The sequence below is a fragment of the Syngnathus acus genome, chromosome 3, assembly GCF_901709675.1.
Source record: "Syngnathus acus chromosome 3, fSynAcu1.2, whole genome shotgun sequence".
Classification (NCBI taxonomy): domain Eukaryota; kingdom Metazoa; phylum Chordata; class Actinopteri; order Syngnathiformes; family Syngnathidae; genus Syngnathus; species Syngnathus acus.
The window spans coordinates 19,095,566-19,117,452 of NC_051089.1; the positions used below are offsets into that span (position 1 = coordinate 19,095,566).

Here is a 21,887-nt window from a genome sequence, read left to right on the forward strand (position 1 = left end):
TCAAGAAGTTCAACCTGCCGCGAGAGCTTCTGAAGACTTTCTACACTGCCATCATCCAGTCTGTCCTCTGCACCTCCATCACTGTCTGGTTTGGATCGGCCTCCAAACAAGACAAGCACAGACTGCAACGGACAATCAGGACTGCAGAAAAGATAATTGGAATCAACCTCCCATCTATCCAAGACTTGTACCTCTCCAGGACCAGGAAACGTGCAAGGAACATCTCTACAGACCCTTCTCACCCAGGTTGCAGTCTGTTTGAACTACTCCCCTCCGGACGGCGTTATAGAGCTCGGTACGCCAAAACCAGCAGACACAGAGACAGCTTCTTCCCCCAGGCTGTTGCTCTGATGAACTCACACCACTCTTAGAGTCTCAGAGTCATTACTGTGCAATAACATCCTGCTCTCCACACCTTTTTTGAATTTGTCTACACTGTTTGTACTATGTGTCCTCTCTGCATCCATTGCAGCCTGGTCATCCTGGAAGAGGGACCTTCCCATCTGTGGTCTCTTCTCAAGGTTTCTCATTTCCCCTAGCTGGAGTTTTGAGTTTTTCCTTGCCCTTTTGGGAGTTTAAGATCAGGGGATGTTTGAGAATATTTGCCATTTTTCACATGTCCTGAGTGTTGTTAGTCACCTAAATGTTGAACAGAGAGTGTGATTTACCGAAGTCAAATTCCTTGTTTGGCACGCTCAAACATGGCGAATAAAAACTCTTGAATCTTGAATCTTGACTGACAAACAGGGCAGCTAATCTGACATTTGAGGTTTTGACACCTTACGCATGCTCATTAATCTGCGCTAACTTGTTCATTTACCTTGCTTCGTAGCTAGCCTCCAATTTATTCAAACTGAATACAACAAAAGGTATAAAAAGTTCAGGGGTCATGGACAATTCTGAGAGGGGGAATATCCAAATGTGCCACCTCCCTGACTGCATTATTCAGTTCCACCTATTTGTGCGATTCAGCCTTTTCCCACATGATTATTAATTCTAAATACCATTCTATCATGACTGATCATTATCTGGAAGCATGCTTGAAGCTGGCTATCAGCAGCTACTGTCCGGACTATGCTGCCTTGGCTGATGCCATTCAGTGCAAGTCATCAGAGTAAGGTAAGGGCAAACAATGTCCAATGTGAGTTGTATTGTGCAATGTGGGTTCATGCAATTATGCAAGACACAACAATATGTATTGTAGATGAAGTTCAAATTCAATTAAAAAAATACTTTACTTATCCTAAAAGGGGAAAAAGGAAAGAATACATAATATTCAACAGTAATAATAATAACTTAAATAATGATAATATAGAAATAAATGTGTGTTTTGCATATTTACTGTCGGTAGATCATTTTGACATGGTCATCTTATAACTAACTTGCAAGCTGAAAAAGTGTGGGCACCCCTGGTCTAGTGTGTCCTCGAACCATAAAGAATCTGGTTTGTCTAAAAAACATTTTATCCACAGAATTTTAAATACTTCAATAAGAGATTCAAAGTGTATTGTTTTTAAACTCCGTTATTTGCCAAATGAATTGACAAAGTGAATAATTTGGGTATAGCCCACTAGTTTTGAGATGCCTACATATTTTTATAATACATTTCAGCATATAGTTAGATCCTTGATTGACCAACATGATTCCAACATGATTGATTCAACCCAACATGAGACTGACGTTATCTTGTTTTTGTTGCGTATTGTGAGCGATGTCCGTTGTTGAGCCAGGAAAAACAAAGATGTGGAGTATAGAGTTGGTTCTTTATTGGTAAGCTCTTGGGTTGTTTGACGGCGGTCAGTACACTTTAGTGATGTGCATTCCAGTTCTTTTAGGTGAAATGAATCTTTAGAATCAGTTCACTCAAAAGATTCGTTCAAACGAATCGTTCAATGAATCCCCCCTACCCCTACGAATGTTTTTGTGTTTGAATAAAAGGTTGAAAAGAAAACCGTTATGCCGACATTTGTTAATTTTGGGGACACCAACTCATATAACAACGTAAAACACATATACGTACATATTGTCATATAAAGCAGTTAACCAAATGTCTGATTTTTATGTTTTGATTGGCGAATATAAAAACAAGGAGTAAAACACCAGACAAGTTATAACTTAAATGTTTATTAAAATAATAATAATAATAATAATAATAATTAAAGTACATCTCGAACCAGCAATCTAATGTGAAACTGCAGTCGATATATTGGATAACAATATTTAGGCATATATACGTATATGCATACATGTTATTTAAAACCTACTATAAGTAAATCGTAAATCTACATTCAGGTTTACATAGTTCACGCCAGGAGACGCAACACGTCCACTGACTGATCCGTTGATGCACAGGAAGGCAGTTCACTCATTGACTAGTTCGCGAACGGGAAAGCAAGGATTCGTTCCCTCACTGATCCGTTCTCGCGGTGAACTGGATATGCGAATCACTCAGTGAGTGATTCACTTAGTGCAGGGGTTCTTAACCTTCGAATGATTCCAGACCCCCAATGGATTGTCCAATATGGTACCATACCCCCTTCACTTTACTGTTGAAATAATTATTAACCCTAACCCTAAAAAGAAGAGCAAGAAAGAAGAAAGAAGAGCTTTTGACCTCATATTTACTGGCCTTATTATTCCTTCTGTGTTAATATTTTCCTTAGGGGAGGATGGGTGTGTTGTGGTGTAGTGAGTGTGATGGAGGACAAAATAACTGCTGTGGTGTGGGAGTGAGGCGTGAATATGAATGTTGTGGGTGAGGGGGCGGACGGCTTTTTGACGCTACAGCGATGTTGTGGTCAGTTATGCTGCTTGTGGTCCCGCCAGAGCTCAGCTGATGGCCACAACACCCACTGCCTGTGCTGTCAGTGCTGCCAACTCTACAGATTAATCGTTAGGTCTGCAGATGTTTACGTTCATTTGAGATTGTCAGATTTTAACTACTTACAAGCATAACGACAGTGAACAAGAACATAAGCATAACTAAAAAAAAATAACCTGTGAACAATAATAGGTACAAAATAGAAGAAAATAACGAGAGATACTAAAAAAATACATGATTACGAGAGATCGAGTCCCATACCCCCAGCATTTGGGTCCCATACCCCCAAGGGGTATGGATACCCCCGGTTAGGAACCCCTGACTTAGTGAGTGATTCACTCGGTGAGTGATTCACTCAGTGAGTGATTCGTTCACTCACAGATTCGTTCGTTGGTGAACGGTTCCCCCGTGAGATTTTGTTCCCCCTGCCGCGGGAGCGCGCACGCCTTATTTGGAAAGCGAAAAACCGATGTCGTACGGCGTCGTACGGCGTCAGCACTACGTTGTTTTCAATAAAAACATGAAGAACTCACGTTTGCGTCAGTCAATTTTAATTTTTATAAAGGATTATTCTCATTTGATGTCTTTAAATTCATCCGCGTTGTGCCATTGAAGCGGGGTGCATTCAAAGACCAGTCGTACAGTCGGAACACTCATTCACTTCACCAAAAAGCAACAATATAATTAAGTGAGCTCTTTGCATAAACCTCGATGCAAAGAAACTCCTCTTTTTGGGTACAGGCTACAAGGAGTATATGTTACAAAGGAGACTTTATACTTAATATAAACCTTTATACACCAATATAAAGGATGCATTCAGAGCAGCCCCCCGCCCCCACCTCGGCTCTTCAGACCACCTATCTGTTATGCTAATCCCTGCATACAGGCCCCTGCTGATCAGAGCAAAACCCACAGTGAAGCAGGTGAGGGTGTGGTCTGAGGGGGCCATGGAGGCACTCCAGGACTGCTTTGAGTGCTCTGACTGGGACATGTTCAAGTCAGCAGCAACATATGACAATCAGATCGACATTGATGAGTACGCCATGACTGTGTCAGCCTACATCAACAAATGCTCCGAGGACGTCAGCACCACTAAGAACATCATCACCCGAGCCAACCAACGACCCTGGATGACTGAGGATGTACGTCATACGCTACGAGCACGGAACTCAGCCTTCAAGTCTGGCGACAAGGAGGCACTGAGGACAGCGAGAGCCAACTTGAACCGTGCCATCAGGCTAGCGAAGCGAAGCCACAGTCGGAAAATTCAGGATTTTTTCCACGACGCCAATAACACCAGGAGTATGTGGCAAGGCATACGGGCGATCACGGACTACAACTTACCCTCCCCCCCGGTGGGTGAGGTTGATGCTGACTTCCTGAATGGTCTAAATAACTTCTTTGGGCGTTTTGAGGCACTAAACAGCACTCCGGCAGTTAAAACTGTTCCCCACCAGGAAGAGGAGGCCCTCTGCCTTGACTCAGCCGACGTGTGGAAGACTCTGAGAAGAGTCAACCCACGTAAGGCCCCAGGCCCCGACAACATACCTGGGCGGGTGTTCAAAGAATGTGCAGGCCAGCTGGCTGGTGTCATCACAGACATTTTTAACATCTCGCTGGACCAAGCCAAAGTGCCAGTGTGCTTCAAGGCTGCCTCCATCATTCCGGTGCCGAAGAAACCTCAAATCACCTCATGGAATGACTACAGACCGGTGGCACTGACTCCCATCATGATGAAGTGCTTCGAAAGGCTGCTCAAAGATCACATCGTCTCCAGACTCCCCCCAACATTCGATCCGTTCCAGTTTGCCTACCGGCAGAACCGCTCTACTGAGGATGCCATCTCCTCCGTTCTTCACCTGAGCCTGGCTCACCTGGAGGAGAGGAACACCCACGTGCGGTTGCTGTTCCTGGACTTCAGCTCAGCGTTCAACACCATCATTCCACAACATCTGGTGGAAAAACTGGAACACCTGGGCTTCAGCACCCCCCTTCGGAACTGGCTGCTAGACTTCCTCACCAACAGACCTCAGTCAGTCCGGGTCGGTCAGAACACCTCAGATGTCATCACCCTCAGCACAGGCTCCCCTCAGGGCTGCGTCCTGAGCCCCCTGCTGTTCACCCTGATGACACACGACTGCGCCCCCAGGTTCACCACCAATCACATCGTGAAGTTTGCAGACGACACAACGGTGGTGGGCCTCATCAGGGACAACAACGACCTGGACTACAGAGAGGAGGTGGAGCAGTTGGTGGGCTGGTGCAGAGAAAACAGGCTGATCCTGAATGTGGAGAAGACGAAGGAGATCATCGTCGACTTCAGGAAGAACCAGCCTCACCACGCTCCACTGATCATCAACAGCTCAGCTGTGGAGGTGGTCAGCGGCACTAAATTCCTGGGAGTCCACATCACAGACGACCTCACCTGGACTGTGAACACCACAACACTGGTCAAGAGGGCACAGAAGCGCTTGTACTTCCTGCGGAGGATGAGGAGAGCCCACCTGCCCCCACCCATCATGAGGACGTTCTACCGAAGCACCATAGAGAGCATTCTGACAAGCTGTCTCTCGGTGTGGTGTGGAGGTTGCAGCGCCTCCGATTGGAAGAACCTGAGGAGAGTGGTGAGGACAGCAGAGAGGATCATCGGGGCTCCTCTTCCCTCCATTCAGGACTTGTCATCCCAGCGCTGCGTGTCCCGAGCCCGAAATATTATCAGTGACCCATCACACCCCCACCATGGACTGTTCTCCCTGCTGCCCTCTGGGAAGAGGTTTCGCAGCATCCGCTGCAGGTCCACCAGGTTCTGCAATAGTTTTTTCCCTGCTGTCGTCAGACTGTTGAACATTCAAACGTAGCATTCCTCTGCACACTTGTAAATACTGCTTTTGTCTCCTGCACTGTTTACATACTTTATCACTGCTGCACTTTGTACTTTATAATTATCTTATTTCATATTTTTATATAGAATGTCACTTTTTAACCAGCCGAAATACCTCTACATTGTTGAAAGCCGTATGCAACGAAATTTCGTTTTGTACACACCTAGTGTTGACAAAATGACAATAAAGTTCTGTCTAAGTCTAAGTCTAATTGTGATCATCATTCATCCATCCATCCATTTTATTACTCAGGTATTTTCAAAGCAAATTAATATTGTTGCATTTATTAATTTGCTTTAAAATGACAGCGCAATATAATTAAAAGCTGACACTATAGCAATGTCAAACGTGTTCATTTAAGAAAAAGCCACACACGTTTTGTGATCAAATCTTTCATAACGAGAATGATTTGAGTGAATTGATTTGAATGAATAATTGAGAAGAGATTTCAGTTCTGAAGGCTCCTTTTGTCCCAAGCAAAGTGACAGATGGTGGGGAGGGGGGATAAAATTTGTAACAGGAACTCTATAAAAAATGTCAAGCCGTGGGAATTTGTGCCCCCCTCCCATTTTGAGAACGGTGAGTCCTGGACATCGACTGGCTTTTTTTCTATCTTCCTGGGGGTCTGTTCAGGTTGTGTGGAAAATTTGAACAGGTTCCCTCATTCCTAGGTCAAATTACAGGGGGGGAACAAATCCTCACAGCTGCCCCGTGAGGATATGTTCCCCCCCCTTATTTTGAAAACGGTGAGTGCTGGACTCCAGCTGTTTTTTTTCTGTCTTCCCGGGGGTCTTTTCAGGTTGTGTGGAAAATTTGAACAGGTTCCCTCATTCCTAGGCCAAATTACAGGGGGGGAACAAATCCTCACAGCTGCCCCGTGAGGATATGTTCCCCCCCCCCCCCCCCCCTTATTTTGAGAACGGTGAGTGCTGGACTCCAGCTGTTTTTTTTTTCTGTCTTCCTGGGGGTCTGTTCAGGTTGGGTGGCAAATTTGAACAGGTTCCCTCATTCCTAGGCCAAATTACAGGGGGGGAACAAATCCTCACAGCTGCCCCGTGAGGATATGTTCCCCCCCCTTATTCTGAGAACGGTGAGTGCTGGACTGTTAAAGTTAATGGTATTACAAAAAAAGAAAGAATATTCATTTTACTTTACTTATATGAGAAAAAATATAGGAATTTGATCAAGTTCAGTGTTAAAATAAGCACTTTGTATACTACGATACTCTTGTAATTTCCTAAATAAAGAGTTTGCAGTACCTTGTTGATTTTGCGTATGAATTGTTATAAATCAGGATATTGTTCTATATTTTTTATTTAATAAGAAAAAAAAAAAATATCGATCGTGGAGCACTATATCGTGATGTATCGTGAATGAATCACAGCAGGCTTTAAGATATCGGCAAATATCGTATCGCGTTTCTTTGTATCGATTTGATATCGTATCGTGACGAAACCCGCGATTTACACCCCTACTAATTATATACAACAATGAGAAGATTTGCACACATATGAATATGAAAACGTATATGAGATTGTCTAACCTAACAGAAGATGTACACTGCTGTTGCTCTCTCTTCATTTTCTAATATCTGTTGTACTATATTTGTGTTATTAATGGTATCATTAATTTGTGTTTTCATTCATTGTATTCACTCTCTTTGTTGTTGCATTATTGTTATTGTTATTTTCTTATATGTAATAGCTTTGTTAAACCTAACGCTACATCTTTAGTCAAATGTGTCCTTATAAATAAAGTTGTATTGAATGTTATGGTATAATTCATATAATTCAGTTTACAGCTACAGTTCTTAACTGCACTGTGTAGGAAGATATAAAATAGAACTGTTATGATACTCTTACATCAGGGGGAGGCAGTAATGCACTATTTATGACTTTTCAGTCGGGGGAAAAAACTTGCATCCTGTGTCCGTCAACTCGAGACTGTCGGTTACTGCAGAAGGCTACCTTTACGTCATTTCACTTCCTCGTTCCACAAACCTTTGACGTAACTGGCACGTCCGAACGAGACATTATTTTGTTCGTTTTATCAACGTACACCTTCCGTTCGATATTTAAATCATTCTCTCAAATATATATATATATATATAGAGAGAGAGAGAGAGAGAGAGAGAGAGAGAGAGAGAGAGAGAGAGAGAGAGAGAGAGAGAGAAAGAGAGATGATCGATCGATCGATAGATAGATACACACACACACACACACTCACACACACACACGAGTTGCGTGACCACGAGCCAATAAGAATCTTGGAATATGTCTGACAACCAAGGAATGGAGAACAACGACGAAGAACAACAACTTCTCGGTGCCGCGGGTGGGGAAGGTATGCGTAGTGATAACCTGAACAGATGGGTTAGTTGATATGGTAGTTTTAACGAGAATATTTTACCGACAGTCGCATTTTCCAAGTTTGAAAAGCAGTGTGCAAGTTGTTTAAAGCTTGTTTGACAAATGTTAAATTAGTCTTCAAAGTTTTACAGGCCATAGGTGAGCTTTGTTCGCTACCTGCAAACGTGCAGGCAAGTCATGAAATAAAGAAGCTCCGAGTCATTTTTTGAGTAATCACGTCAGCAATAAGGCAAAGTACAATATATATTTATGGAATATGGCTGCTTTATGATTGTTAAAAATAGATTCTTTACTGATAATAGTTGACACTGCAGCTCACTTACGATTTTTTTTTTTGTCCATATGCAATAGGTATTAGATTTTTTTTCATGCACTGTGAACAGTACGGTTCCAATTTTTCTCTTCAAATGCGATCTGTGCTCTTTCGTATGTGAAGGTAAATCGGATATGCATGTATGCGATGTGTTCGACGTATGAACGCTCATCCGCACACTACCAACCTAGACGTCACCAAAAGCCTCGGAGTGGGAGAGAGTGATCGAGAAACTACTGACATTTGCGTGAATCCGCGAAGATGTTTTGAGTAATAGTTGCATAAAGTGGACATTTCTTGTTATACACTCTTCATTTATTACGCAATGGCGTGACGTCATTTTTAGTAGACGTCCCCACTAACTCATTTCTAAGTCATTCCTCCTCGCTACTCTGAGATAATAAATTGATCATCTACACAATTTACGATGATGAGTAATGTTACTGTGCCAAAACGGTCCGTCGAATGAACAGGGTTTAGTCGGAACTTGCACACTTGTCAACATTCCCCATTTAGACGGGAGACTCCCAATTTTCACCTCTGTCTTCCGCTTGCCCCAATCTGTCATTTCTCCCGCTAATCTCCCGATTTTACAGTGACAGTCATAATGGCCCTCGAAAGGAAACTATGACTACGATGCAGCCCATGATAAAAATGAGTTTGACACCCCTGATCTAAATGTTTAATGTTACATAAAAGTCCCGCTGCCAGTTTGTCATCTTTTCTACACATTAACAGCTAAAATTAAACAGCACACCAGCAGAGACACAAACACTTGTTTTGTCTCGTCTGTTATGTTCCATTATTAGCCGTGCTGCAAGATGACACTTTCTCCTCTCAGCAGAATAATGCATTTGCTGTCAAATGCTACAATTTATACCAAATTACATTTTTATGTTAACTTGATCTGGTCCAAACTGTGTGTGAATTTTGTTTAAGAATTTCTCTACAGCCTGTTATCAAGTGGTCCACAGACTGGCACCAGGCCTCGGGTTGGTGGTTGCAGACCGCTGTAGTGCGGGCCAAAACCCGATGAATATAAAACAACCTATTTTTCACAACCCAAGGAAGCAAGTATGTATCATGTAAGGCAAGAAACCGGTTGACGAACAACACGAAAATGCGACCTCCGAAATCGTGCGCCAATACGTCGCAAAAAAAATCTCCCTATTTTTCACGCAGATTAAAAAAAAATCATCCTAATTTTCACAACCCAAAATGGGCAATTATGATTGACCCAGATTGGGTAGATTACATGAACAGACAAAAAAATATTTTCATCTATGCTCAGCCTGTCTTTTTTATTTTTTTTATTGAACTTTCTCTGCCTTCGTCCGCAAAATGGGCATCTGTCCGGACTGTTCTCTCCCTGGTATGTAATGCTCACCTCTGCACAACTGCACATTCATGGACATAGTCTCCTGTGCATTCTCTCCTCGCCCACGCAGAGGTTTTTGATGATGTCAAGGTGGGATGTGTGCTGATGAGCATTCATACTGCTGGAGCATCACATTTATATCAGATTTATATTCACATACGAAAGAGGCCCAGGTCGCATTTGAAAAAAAGGGAATTGTACTGTTCACACTGCATACAAAAATCGGATAAATATTGCATATTGGCCCCAAAAATTTAATTGAGCTGCAATGTAGAGCTTAATCAAATAATTGACAAGTAATCTCTAATCAAATTAATTGACAACTATTTCTATAATCTAGTAATTGTTAAGAGACATTTTTACCTTCGAATAGTTCAAATATTCTAACGTCAGCTTTTCAACAGAAATTATTCATTAATTCTTGCAGTAATTCATGAAAACAGAGATGTTCCTTTGTATGTAATCACGACAACACATTTGCAAACGTCTCCCTGTCAGCCATAGACGTCTATTAGACGTCTGGTCTATGTATAGACCAGATTTAGACGTTCAAAATTGGTCTCGGTGTAGACCTAAAATAGACGTCTAAATTAAAAACATCAAATATGATCATATTTCGAAATTTTAAACTCTGAACCAGCTGTAAATTGTATAAATAATGTTCAGAAGTTGTTTGGATTTGTGTTTAACAAGCATATTGATCCGTACATGTGAATTGGTTATTTCTGTAACCTGAAATAGACGTCTATTTTAGGTTATTTTATAGACCTAAAATAGACGTCTAAATTAGGTCTATATAAAGACCTAAAATAGACATCTAAATTAGGTCTATATATAGACCTAAAATAGACGACAAATTTAAATCCATTAAATATGAAATATTAAACTAAACCAGCTGTAGGTTGTATAAATGATGAACAGAGGTTGCATTGCTTTGTTTTAAACGATCATTGATCCGGGTGAAGTGTGGTTATTTCTGTAACCTGATCGACATCTATATTACGTCTATATGTAGACCTAATTTAGACGTCTACTTTAGGTCTACACATAGACCTAATTTAGACATCTATTTTAGGTCTATAGAATAACCTAAAATAGACATCTATTTTAGGTCTACACATAGACCTAAAATAGACTACAAAATTAAATCATCAAACATGACATATTAAACCCAAAACCATTCTGTAAATTGTATACATAATGTACAGAAGTCGTTTTGCTTTGTTTTAAACTTTGCTTTGTGAAGCGTGGTTATTTCAGTGACCTGATTTTAGGTCTATGAAATAACCTAAAATAGATGACAAAATTAAATCCATCAAATAAGATCATATTAAACCCAAAACAAGTTGTGTTGCTTTGTTTTAAACAACCATTGATTCGTGTAAAGTGTTATTGGGGCTCTGGAATAACCTAAAATATACGACAAAATTAAATCCATCAAATATAAAATATTAACCCAAAACCATTCTGTAAGTTGTATAAATAATGTACAGAAGTTGTGATGCTTTGTTTTAAACAACCATTGATCCGTGTGAAGTGTGGTTATTTCTGTAACCTGATATTAGGGCTATGGAATAACCTAAAATAGACAACAAAATTAAATCCATCCATCCATTTTCTATACTGCTTGTTCCCACGGGGGTCGCGGACGTGCTGGAGCCTATCCCAGCAGTCATCGGGCAGTAGGCGGGGGACACCCTGAACTGGTTGCTAGCCAATCGCAGGGCACACATAGATGAACAAAAATTAAATCCATCAAATATGTAATATTAAACCCTAAACCAGCTGTAAATTGTATAAATAATCTACAGAAGTTGTATTGCTTTGTTTTAAACAACCATTGATCCGTGTGAAGTGTGGTTATTTCTGTAACCTGAGGCCAAAATTAAATCCATCCATCCATCCATCCATCCATCCATCCATCCATCCATCCATCCATCCATCCATCCATCTTCTATCCCACTTGGTGGGGACACCATCAAATCTGAAATATTAAACTCTAAACCAGCTGTAAATTGTATAAATAATTTACATAATTTGTATTGCTTTGTTTTAAACAACCAATGATCCCTGTGAAGTGTGGTTATTTCTGTAACCTGATTAGAAGTCTATATTACGTTATTCCTGTCACGGATTGGAATGGAGCAGGGCGACCAAATGCAGCTTGGACCAGGGTTTATTGAAGGAAAAGGGGAGTTTGAATGGAGAATGAGGGGAACAAGCCAACAGAACCGGCGAACTTAACTTAACGGCTTAACAAATATCAACGGGACTGACCGACAGGGCTGGCAAACAAAAACTGAACTGACAGAGACGTAAGACACGAAATAAGAGACAAGAAATAATCCGACAGGGAGTGCGGGGCAGACAGGACTTAAATACACGACAGCTAACGAGAAGCAGGTGAGGGTGATCACACTGATTGTGAGTAGACACAGGAAGGGAGGGGCCAGTACACCGATGGGAACAGAAATCATGGCAACATGCACATAATAAAACAACCGGGGACGAGACGTGACAATTCCATAGATGCCAAAATGAAATCCATCAAATATGAAATATTGAACCCTAAACCAGCTGTAATTTCCTGAACAATGTTGTATTGGTTCGTTTGAAACGCTAGGGGCAGTCACGTGCATAAATTGTGCGCCACCGAAAAAAAACAAGAAAAAGTGTGCAGCGCAAGTGGCCGATGAATTTGAGCCTGTTGCTTCTAAAGACAAAATTAAAAAAAGACAAAGGAATGCTGCTATCAGGTGAGTCTTCGAGGTTTTTCAGTAAGAGCTGTTGTTTTGTCCTGCAAAGTTTGTCCATTTCATTATCAATCGATTTCAAAATTGGACTTGAGTTGTAGCTTGCCTGCTCGTCCTTCGTTTTCGCTACGTGACTAGTTGCTTTGTGAAGAGAAGAGCTGACACAAACGTTAATGGTAGCTAACCGTTGATGGTAGTTTAAGGGAATTTGCTTCAAATTCTAAAAAGTTTGTTTCATGTCGATGCATAGTGTACAGTATGTAGTGGTTTTCTTAAGTAAATAAAATCTCAAGTGAATAAAATCTTTTTGAAAGTTTATAACTGTACATATAAGGCATATAAATGCCTACATTTAAAAAGGAAATGTTATTTTTGACAAGAGTTTATGCCGTATGCCAGCGGTGGCCAACCCGCGGCTCGCGAGCCGCATGCGGCTCTTTGGCTAGTTTCATGCGGCTCTTTTACGTTCATATCAACATTTGTGTTTATTTTTCGTGCGTATTTGCTTCGCTTGAGTTCAATATGGTATTTTGGTCAAACGCGCATGCGCGTGAGGTGAAATCCCGCAAAGGAGGAGGGACAAACAGAGCGATTGGTTTTGCTGGCTTTTTAATGAATGGCGACTGTGACTACGGGGGCCCATTAGGTCCAGAAAAGCTGACAAGACGCTTGCCAAAATGGCAAGGAAAAAATGCACAGCTAAACGAATATATGACGATGAACACAGGACGTTTTTAACAGAGTTAAAGTTGTTTTTTGTTGAACGCTATGGCAAGCCATTCTGCCTGATATGTCGGACGTCATTGGCGCATTTAAAAGCTTCAAATGGTCAGCGCCACTTCAGCTCACTTCATGCCAATATCGATAAGGACTTTGCAAAAGGGACTGAATTTCGCAAGCACAAGTTTGGAGACTTTGAAAAGTCAGGCAGAAAAATAGGTACAGTTTTTCAAAAAAATTACGAAGCACTCAGAGACTGTCACACTTGCATTGTTTCAACTGGCTTGGAACATTGCACGGGCTAAAAAGCCATACAATGAAGTGGAGTTCGTTAAAATATGCCTCAATGACAGTTGTACTAGGTTCATCTTGTTTTTTCTTTTTCAATTACTTCACTGGTTCTTCTATATCAAACAATTTTCTTAGGTTCATTTACCTGACATGTTTCGGCGGGTTCTTTCGCCTTCATGAAGGCGAAAGAACCCGCCGAAACATGTCAGGTAAATGAACCTAAGAAAATTGTTTGATATAGAAGAACCAGTGAAGTAATGCCTCAATGACGTTATTGAAATCTTGTCTCCTGAAAACGACGAACTCAAACGAATGGTCTGTCCCGCCACACAGTAAGTGAAAAAACTTATTATGTTTTTGTTTGTGGAATTTGTTGAACTGAGAGTTTGTCTGTGTGAGACAATGCACACAATGTTCATTGTTGAAAATGTGGTCTTTGGTCTGTGGTTTTAGTACTGTAGGAGTCAATTTGTCATTATCATGTTGGTGCGTGACATATTAATGTCACACAATAAATTTGGCTGAGCAGAGGGGTGTGTGTGTGTGTGCGTGTGCGCGTGCGTGTGCGTGCGTGTTTGTGTGCGTGTGTGTGTGGGGGGGTGTTCATGTGTGCTCATGTGTATGATGTGGCTCTTTGCGATGACACAGTAAAAAATGTGGCTCTTAGTCTCTGACTGGTTGGCCACCCCTGCCGTATGCATTTACAATTCATACGTGAATTCAAAACTAATGTAAATAATGGCATTGCTTTTGAAGATGTCAGCAGCTCGCTTTCAAAAATCGCCATGGCTATTATAAAACAAAAACAAGATCAAAAGTATAGATCACAAAGTTGAGATTTTCTGATGGCATGGCAAAGATGTACCGTTTTTTCCATGTATAATGCGCCCCCATGTATAATACGCACCCTAAAAATGACATGTCGATGCCGGAAAAAAGCCTGTACCCATGTATAATACGCACCAAAATTTTGACTCCTACTTAAGTCCGTAAACGTAAAATTATTTCAGAAAAAAGATCATCTTTGGGAACAACCGGATGTTATTCTGCCGGTCAGTATCACTGCGCATGCGCTAGCAAACTTGATAGCGGAGAAATGTTTCGGATTTGTGTAGGGTACATTGTGACAGCAAACGAGCAGGTGATCGAGCAAGCGTCTGATACGAGAGCATTGTGTTCGTATGGAGCGTGTTTGAAGTGAACAGCAGAGACGAAAGGAACAAGGCAAAGTGTTGTGAAATAAAATATTACCTGTAATACGCATTTAGGTTTAGAACTAGGGGTGTAACGATTCATCGATACACATCGATTAATCGATATAATGCTCTACGATTTATTGGCATCGATGCTAAACGTAAACATCGATTTATATCGCCGTGTTTGACCTCGGACATTAGACACGACTTTATTTTGAAATCCAGTTCATTGTTGCTTGCTTCCTCTTTCCGGGAGCAGTACGCGGCGTGCTGTGTTGTGAGCAGAGCAGGCACGTGAAAGGGGAGCCGACAACTACGCGGCTCCTGGGCTGGTGCTATGGCTAGTGTCCAAGAAGACGAGGAATTTCGCTCCCCTTTGGGCTTCAAGTCATTCGTTTGGAAGCACTTTGGATTCCAAAGAAAAGATGGCTCAACGGACAATTAAAATTATTGTAAATAAATAGTTCAGTAATGCACTTTAAAGTTAATGGTATTACAAAAAAGAAAGAATATTCATTTTTCTTTACTTATATGAGAAAAAATATAGGAATTTGATAAAGTTCAGTGTTAAAATAAGCACTTTGTATACTACAATACTCTTGTAATTTCCTAAATAAAGAGTTTGCAGTACCTTGTTGATTTTGCGTATGAATTGTTATAAATCAGGATATTGTTCTATATTTTTTATTTAAAAAATAAAAATAAAAATATCGATCGTGGAGCACTATATCGTGATGTATCGTGAATGAATCACAGCAGGCTTTAAGATATCGGCAATAATCGTATCGTGGTCCTTTGTATCGATATGATATCGTATCGTGACAAAACCCGCGATTTACACCCCTATTTAGAACTGAACTCTCGCTCTTTAGTATATAGCTGACGTGTCTTGCGCATCCGTTCTGCGCATCTGTAATGGCGGCCTCCGTATGATATCCGGTTTGCGATGGAGATTAAAAAACAAACAATATTTGACAATAACACACCATCAAGGATTGCACCATCGCATCAAACGATGTGTCGTCAATTATGAATTTTACTGACTGTGTTGGGCAGGATGGCTGAATGCGATGCGCGATTGACAACAAACAAGAAGGTGATTTCAAGTTTTATTTCGAGGGAGATTTTCTTCTTCAAAAAAAATAAAATAAAATAAGAAAAAAATATATATATTGTACCCATGTATAATGCGCACCCCAGATTTTAGGACAATAAATTAGTTAAATTTTGCGCATTATACATGGGAAAAAACGGTAGTAGTTTTGTTCTATTAAATTGCCCCCATTTTTTGATATTTTATGTATAATTTTACAGTTTTAAACGTGATTTAAAAACATTGCACATTTATATTTGTGATGGTTGGATAATATTTGAAAAATGTTTTTTTCTAAGTTCAATTATCCATCCATCCATCCATCCTCTTCCGCTTATCCGGGCTCGGGTCGTCGGGGCAGTAGCTTTAGGAGGGACTCTCAGACTTCCCTCTCCCCAGCCACTTCATCCAGCTCATCCCGGGGGATCCCAAGGCGTTCCCAGGCCAGCTTAGAGACATAGTCTCTCCAGTGTGTCCTGGGTCGTCCCGGGGTCTCCTACCGGTGGGACACGCCCGGAACACCTCCCCAGGGAGGCGTCCAGGAGGCATCCTGATGAGATGCCCGAGCCACCTCATCTGGCTCCTCTCAACGTGGAGGAGTAGCGACTCTACTCAGAGTCTCTCCCGGATGACCGAGCTTCTCACCCTATCTCTATGGGAGAGCCCGGACATCCTGCGGGGAAAACTCATTTCGGCCGCTTGTATCCAGGATCTCGTTCTTTCGGTCACGACCCATAGCTCGTGACCATAGGTGAGGGTAGGAGTGTAAATCGACCGGTAAATTGAGAGCTTTGCCTTTTGGCTCAGCTCTCTCTTTACCACGACGGACCGGTACAGAGTCCGCATTACTGCCGACGCTGCACCGATCCGCCTGTCGATCTCGCGCTCCATCCTCCCCTCACTCGTGAACAAGAACCCAAGATACTTGAGCTCCTCCACTTGGGGCAGGATCTCATCCCTGATCCGGAGAGGGCATTCCACCCTTTCCCGACCGAGGACCATGGACTCGGATTTGGAGGTGCTGACCCTCATCCCGACCGCTTCACACTCGGCTGCGAACCGCTCCAGTGAGAGCTTGAGATCACGGCCTGAAGAAGCCAACAGCACCACGTTGTCTGCAAAAAGCAGAGACGCGATGCTGAGGTCCCCAAACCGGACCCCCTCTACGCCTCGGCTGCGCCTAGAAATTCTGTCAATCGGTGACAAAGGGCAGTCTTGACGGAGTCCAACCCTCACTGGGCACGAATCCGACTTACTGCCGGAACACAACATCCAGACCCTTTAAGAACTCCGGGCGGATCTCATCCACCCCCGGGGCCTTGCCACCGAGGAGTTTTTTTAACTACCTCAGTGACTTCGACCCCAGAGATTGGAGAGTCCGCCTCAGAGTCTTCAGGCCCTGCTTCCACAATGGAAGGCGTGTAGGTGGAATTGAGGAGGTCTTCGAAGTATTCTCCCCACCGACTCACGACGTCCCGAGTCGAGGTCAGCAGCACGCCATCCCCACTGTAAACAGTGTTGACGTTGCACTGCTTCCCCCTCCTGAGATGCCGGATGGTGGACCAGAATTTCCTCGAAGCCGTCCTGAAGTCATTCTCCATGGCCTCGCCAAACTCCTCCCACGCCCGGGTTTTTGCCTCAGCAACCGGCGAAGCCGCGTTCCGCTTGGCCATCCGGTGCCTGTCAACTTCCTCCGGAGTCCCGCAGGCCAAAACGGCCCGATAGGACTCCTTCTTCAGCTTGACGGCATCCCTTACCGCCGGTGTCCACCAGCGGGTTCGGGGATTGCCGACAGGCATCAACGACCTTACGGCCACAGCTCCGGTCGGCCGCCTACAACAATGGAGGCACGGAACATGGTCCACTCGGACTCAATGTCCCCCGCCTCCCCCGGGACGTGGGAAAAGCTCTGCCGGAGGTCGGAGTTGAAGCTCTTCCTGACAGGGGGTTCTGCCAGACGTTCCCAGCAGACCCTCACAGAGCGTTTGGGTCTGCTAGGTCGGACCGGCATCTTCCCCCACCATCGGAAATCCGATGACACGACTACAAAGTCGATCATCGAACTGCGGCCTAGGGTGTCCTGGTGCCAAGTGCACACATGGACACCCTTATGTTTGAACATGGTGTTCATTGTAGAAAATCCGTGTCGAGCACAGAAGTCCAATAACAGAACACCGCTCGGGTTCAGATCGGGGGGGTCGTTCCTCCCAATCACGCCCTTCCAGGCCTCACTGTCATTGCCCACGTGAGCATTGAAGTCACCCAGTAGAACAATGGGGTCCCCAGAAGGAGCGCTCTCCAGCACTTCCTCCAGGGACTCCAAGAAGGGTGGGTACTCTGAGCTGCCGTTTGGTGCATAGACACAAACAACAGTCAGTCCCCCCACCCGAAGGCGGAGGGAGGCTACCCTCTCGTTCACCGGGGTGAACCCCAATGTGCAGGCGCCCAGCCCGGGGGCAATAAGTATACCCACACCTGCTCGACGCCTCTCACCGTGGGCAACTCCAGAGTGGAAGAGAGTCCAGCCCCTCTCGAGAGGGCTTGTACCGGAACCCAAACTGTGTGTGGAGGCAAGTCCGACTATGTCTAGTCAAAACTTTTCTGCCTCACCCACCAGCTCGGGCTCCTTTCCAGCCAGAGAGGTGACATTCTGTGTCCCAAGAGCCAGCTTCTGCAGCCGGGTATCGGACCGCCAAGGTCCCTGCCTTTGGCCGCCGCCCAGCTTACACTGCACCCGACCCCTTTGGCCCATCCCACAGGTGGTGAGCCCATGGGAAGGGGGTTCAATTATCGTTTTGGTTAATTCTAACATCAAAAGGTGTATTTATATCTGCAGCTAACATAAGTATGACTGTTACTGATACCTGTTTTTATGTTAAAAAATGTAAATTTTCCTGGACCATCACTAATCAAATGCATTTTCACAACATCCTGGAACTACACAAAGATAAGGATCACAGGTTAAATGTATTGAAGAGAACCACAATGTTGAATAGACATCTAGATCAATGTATTTCAACAGGGGTGCCGCGGCACACCCGCAAAATATTGTCAGGGGTGCCGTGGGAAATTCTCCAATTTGTGCGCCTGTGCAGTGTAGCGCCCGGCAGAGTAATCATATCTTCCATATCAGAAGGTGGCAGCAGCAGGTAGCGATTTGCCTCGTGCTTGCAGACGAGAAAATTGGTGACGCATGGATGCAGCGGCAGGTATATGGGATGCCCATGCAGGTAGCATTGACAGCGACGTTGTCATTGTGGATAGCGAGACGAGTCGATAGTGACAGCGATGAAGTCTTTGAAGAGAAAAAAATGCTGACACTGTACTCAGCACACACTGGTGTGCCGTGAGAGACGTTTAGCTGTGCCGTGGGATTGTCCAATATTAATTACGGAGCGCATTGTAAACAGGATCGCCAAACCACTGGTCAGTTCGCGCAAGGCCAGGTCAGCCACTTGCTAATCGTGCATGCGTGGAGAATCGGAGAATCTTGAGATTTCATATTGTGTCGGTCTGATTGTATTGCATCGGCACATATTCAGGTTATGTGTGTGTTGCTGTGTGCTTTTGCTAACAGTGACAGACACTAGGACGGTTGTGGTGCGTTTGTGGTCCAATGGAAATCAGAGCATGCAGTTCAACCGGAGAACCTGGATTGGTTATTTTTCACATACATAAAATAAACAGTCAAGTCGAGACACCTCGACTGTGATAGCCACTCAGCTGCTGTCAGAACAGCAGAGCGTCTTTAAAAGTGACTTTGTTCTTTTTGTTGCAATATTTATAGACCTAGTCCAGGGGTCGGCGACCTTTTTTACTCAAAGAGCCATTTGGGACCGCCCCCCAATGAAAAGAAAGCACCCGGAGCCACAACCCATTTTGACATCATTATATATATTATGCATGTATATATTATGCTATGTACAAAAAACTATTGCATTTATGAAAATGAAATCAACGAACTGCTGCAGAGAACACAGAATTTTATTTCTGCATGTAACAAAAAGCATTTTACACTTGGTTGATGCTTAATTTCAAATAAAATACCCGGTGTCTGTTTGAGTCCTCGTATTTAAGAAATAAAAATCCAAACTTACCCAACCCACTGAACAAAAAATGCAAACAGCCTGCAGTCACCTGTCCTCTTATTTATGAGATAAAAATCCAAACTTATCCAAATATTATCCACCAGCACGGAACGAACAATGCAAACCAAAAAAATGCGCAGTCTGCTTCTGTCCCGTCGCATGTACTGGAGTGTGCAGCCAGTTGTCCTCCTGAATTTAAAAAAAGGACTACTTCACTTAATATATAGTTATCACGCTGGTTGTCCTCCTGAATTAAAAAAAAAGGACTACTTCACTTAATATATAGTTATCACGCTGGTAGTGTGCTGGAAAAAGGCCGGCTGCCAGACGTGAGGGACGCCAGGAATTCGAATGTCGCACATCGGCGGATGTGACGCATATTTTGGGCGGTAAAAATATTAAAAACGTTTAATTTTAATGTTACAAGTTTACCATAATCTTCGAATTCAGAATTATATTTTAAAATGAACAAACTAAAATAAAATTTAATTTTTATAAAATACTCATTATTTTCCAAAGTCACAGGGAGCCACAACAGAAGGATGAAAGAGCCACATGTGGCTCCGGAGCCATGGGTTGCCGACCCCTGACCTAGTCTAAAACAGTAAACAAAATCACGTTGATTCTTTTATTTGAATCACAATCACTTTAAATAGTTTATTTCTTACACCGTCTAAAAGCATTTTAAAAAACTGTCACTTTTATTTAAAAAAAGGAATACAATTTAAAGAATATTTAGTATTTATTTCTATTGAATTATTCGACTCTCCATACATATATAGGAATAGGACTTTACGTCTTTCGTTGTAATATACCGTTTTTTTCCATGTATAATGCGCAAAATTTAACTAATTTATTGTCCTAAAATCTGGGGTGCGCATTATACATGGGTACAATTTAAAAAAAAAATTTTTTTTTTTTTCTTTTATTTTTTTTTTGAAGAAAATCATGGTACAATAATTTTTGAAGAAAGTCTTGTCACGGATGGAGTGTGGAAAGGAGCAGGGCGACCAAGTGCAGCTTGGACCAGGGTTCAAACTAACAACTCTCTGACAAAACCAACAACAGGACTGACCGACAAAGACGTGGAACAAAAAGACAGGGTGACATTACCAAAGACAGGAACAGAAACCAAACAGACATCATGACAGTAACACATGCAATGATCCGACGGTGAGCGAGGGGCAGACAGGACTTAAATACAAAACACGAAACACGAGGCAGGTGACCGCGGTTACATTGATTGAGGTGACACAGGAAGGGAGGGGCGACGCGAACAGAAACTATGGCAACCTAGACACATAGCAAAACTGGGGACGAGACATGACAAATCTCCCCCGAAATAAAACTTGAAATCACCTTTCTTCTTGTTTGTTGTCAATCGCGCATCGCATTCAGCCATCCTGCCCAACACACTTAGTCAGTAAAATTCATAATTGACGACACATCGTTTGATGCGATGGTGCAATCCTTGATGGTGTGTTATTGTCAAATATTGTTTGTTTTTTTAATCTCCATCGCGGACCGGACGTCATACGGAGGCAGTATCACTGCACATGCGCACTATGGATCCGATGCGCAGAACGGATGCGCAAGACACGTCAGCTATATAAAGAGCGAGAGTTCAGTTTTCTTCCTATTAGTTTCAATTCACAGTTTAATTAGCAGTTTCAATCAGCAAATAACAAAATGCGTATTACAGGTAATATTTTATTTCACAACACTTTGCCTTGTTCCTTTCTTCTCTGCTGTTCACTTCAAACACGCTCCATATGAACGCAATGCTCTCGTATCAGACGCTTGCTCGATCACCTGCTCGTTTGCTGTCACAATGTACCCTACACAAATCCGAAACATTTCTTCGCTATGGAGTTTGCTAGCGCATGCGCAGTGATACTGACCGGCAGAATAACATCCGGTTGTTCCCAAAGATGATCTTTTTTCTGAAATAATTTTACGTTTACGGACTTAAGTAACCCGGCC

At 42.8% G+C, this 21,887-nt stretch overlaps 1 protein-coding gene and 1 long non-coding RNA gene across 3 annotated transcripts in view; both read left to right on the forward strand.

Moving 5' to 3' along the window:
- Nucleotides 1-7,848: 7,848 nt before the first annotated feature.
- Nucleotides 7,849-21,887, forward strand: part of zgc:153993 (uncharacterized protein LOC767645 homolog) — a 51,786-nt gene continuing 37,747 nt past the window's right edge. Inside the window, exon 1 of one of the 2 annotated variants that reach the window (XM_037246714.1) lies at nucleotides 7,849-8,046. In XM_037246714.1, the coding sequence (XP_037102609.1) occupies nucleotides 7,977-8,046 (70 nt within the window). In that variant the 5' untranslated portion in view covers nucleotides 7,849-7,976. The other variant, XM_037246715.1, reaches the window with a different exon arrangement.
- Nucleotides 12,107-21,203, forward strand: LOC119120091. The gene is made up of 3 exons (XR_005097441.1): nucleotides 12,107-12,119; nucleotides 12,675-12,685; nucleotides 21,093-21,203. It is a non-coding gene; the product is annotated as an uncharacterized LOC119120091 (long non-coding RNA).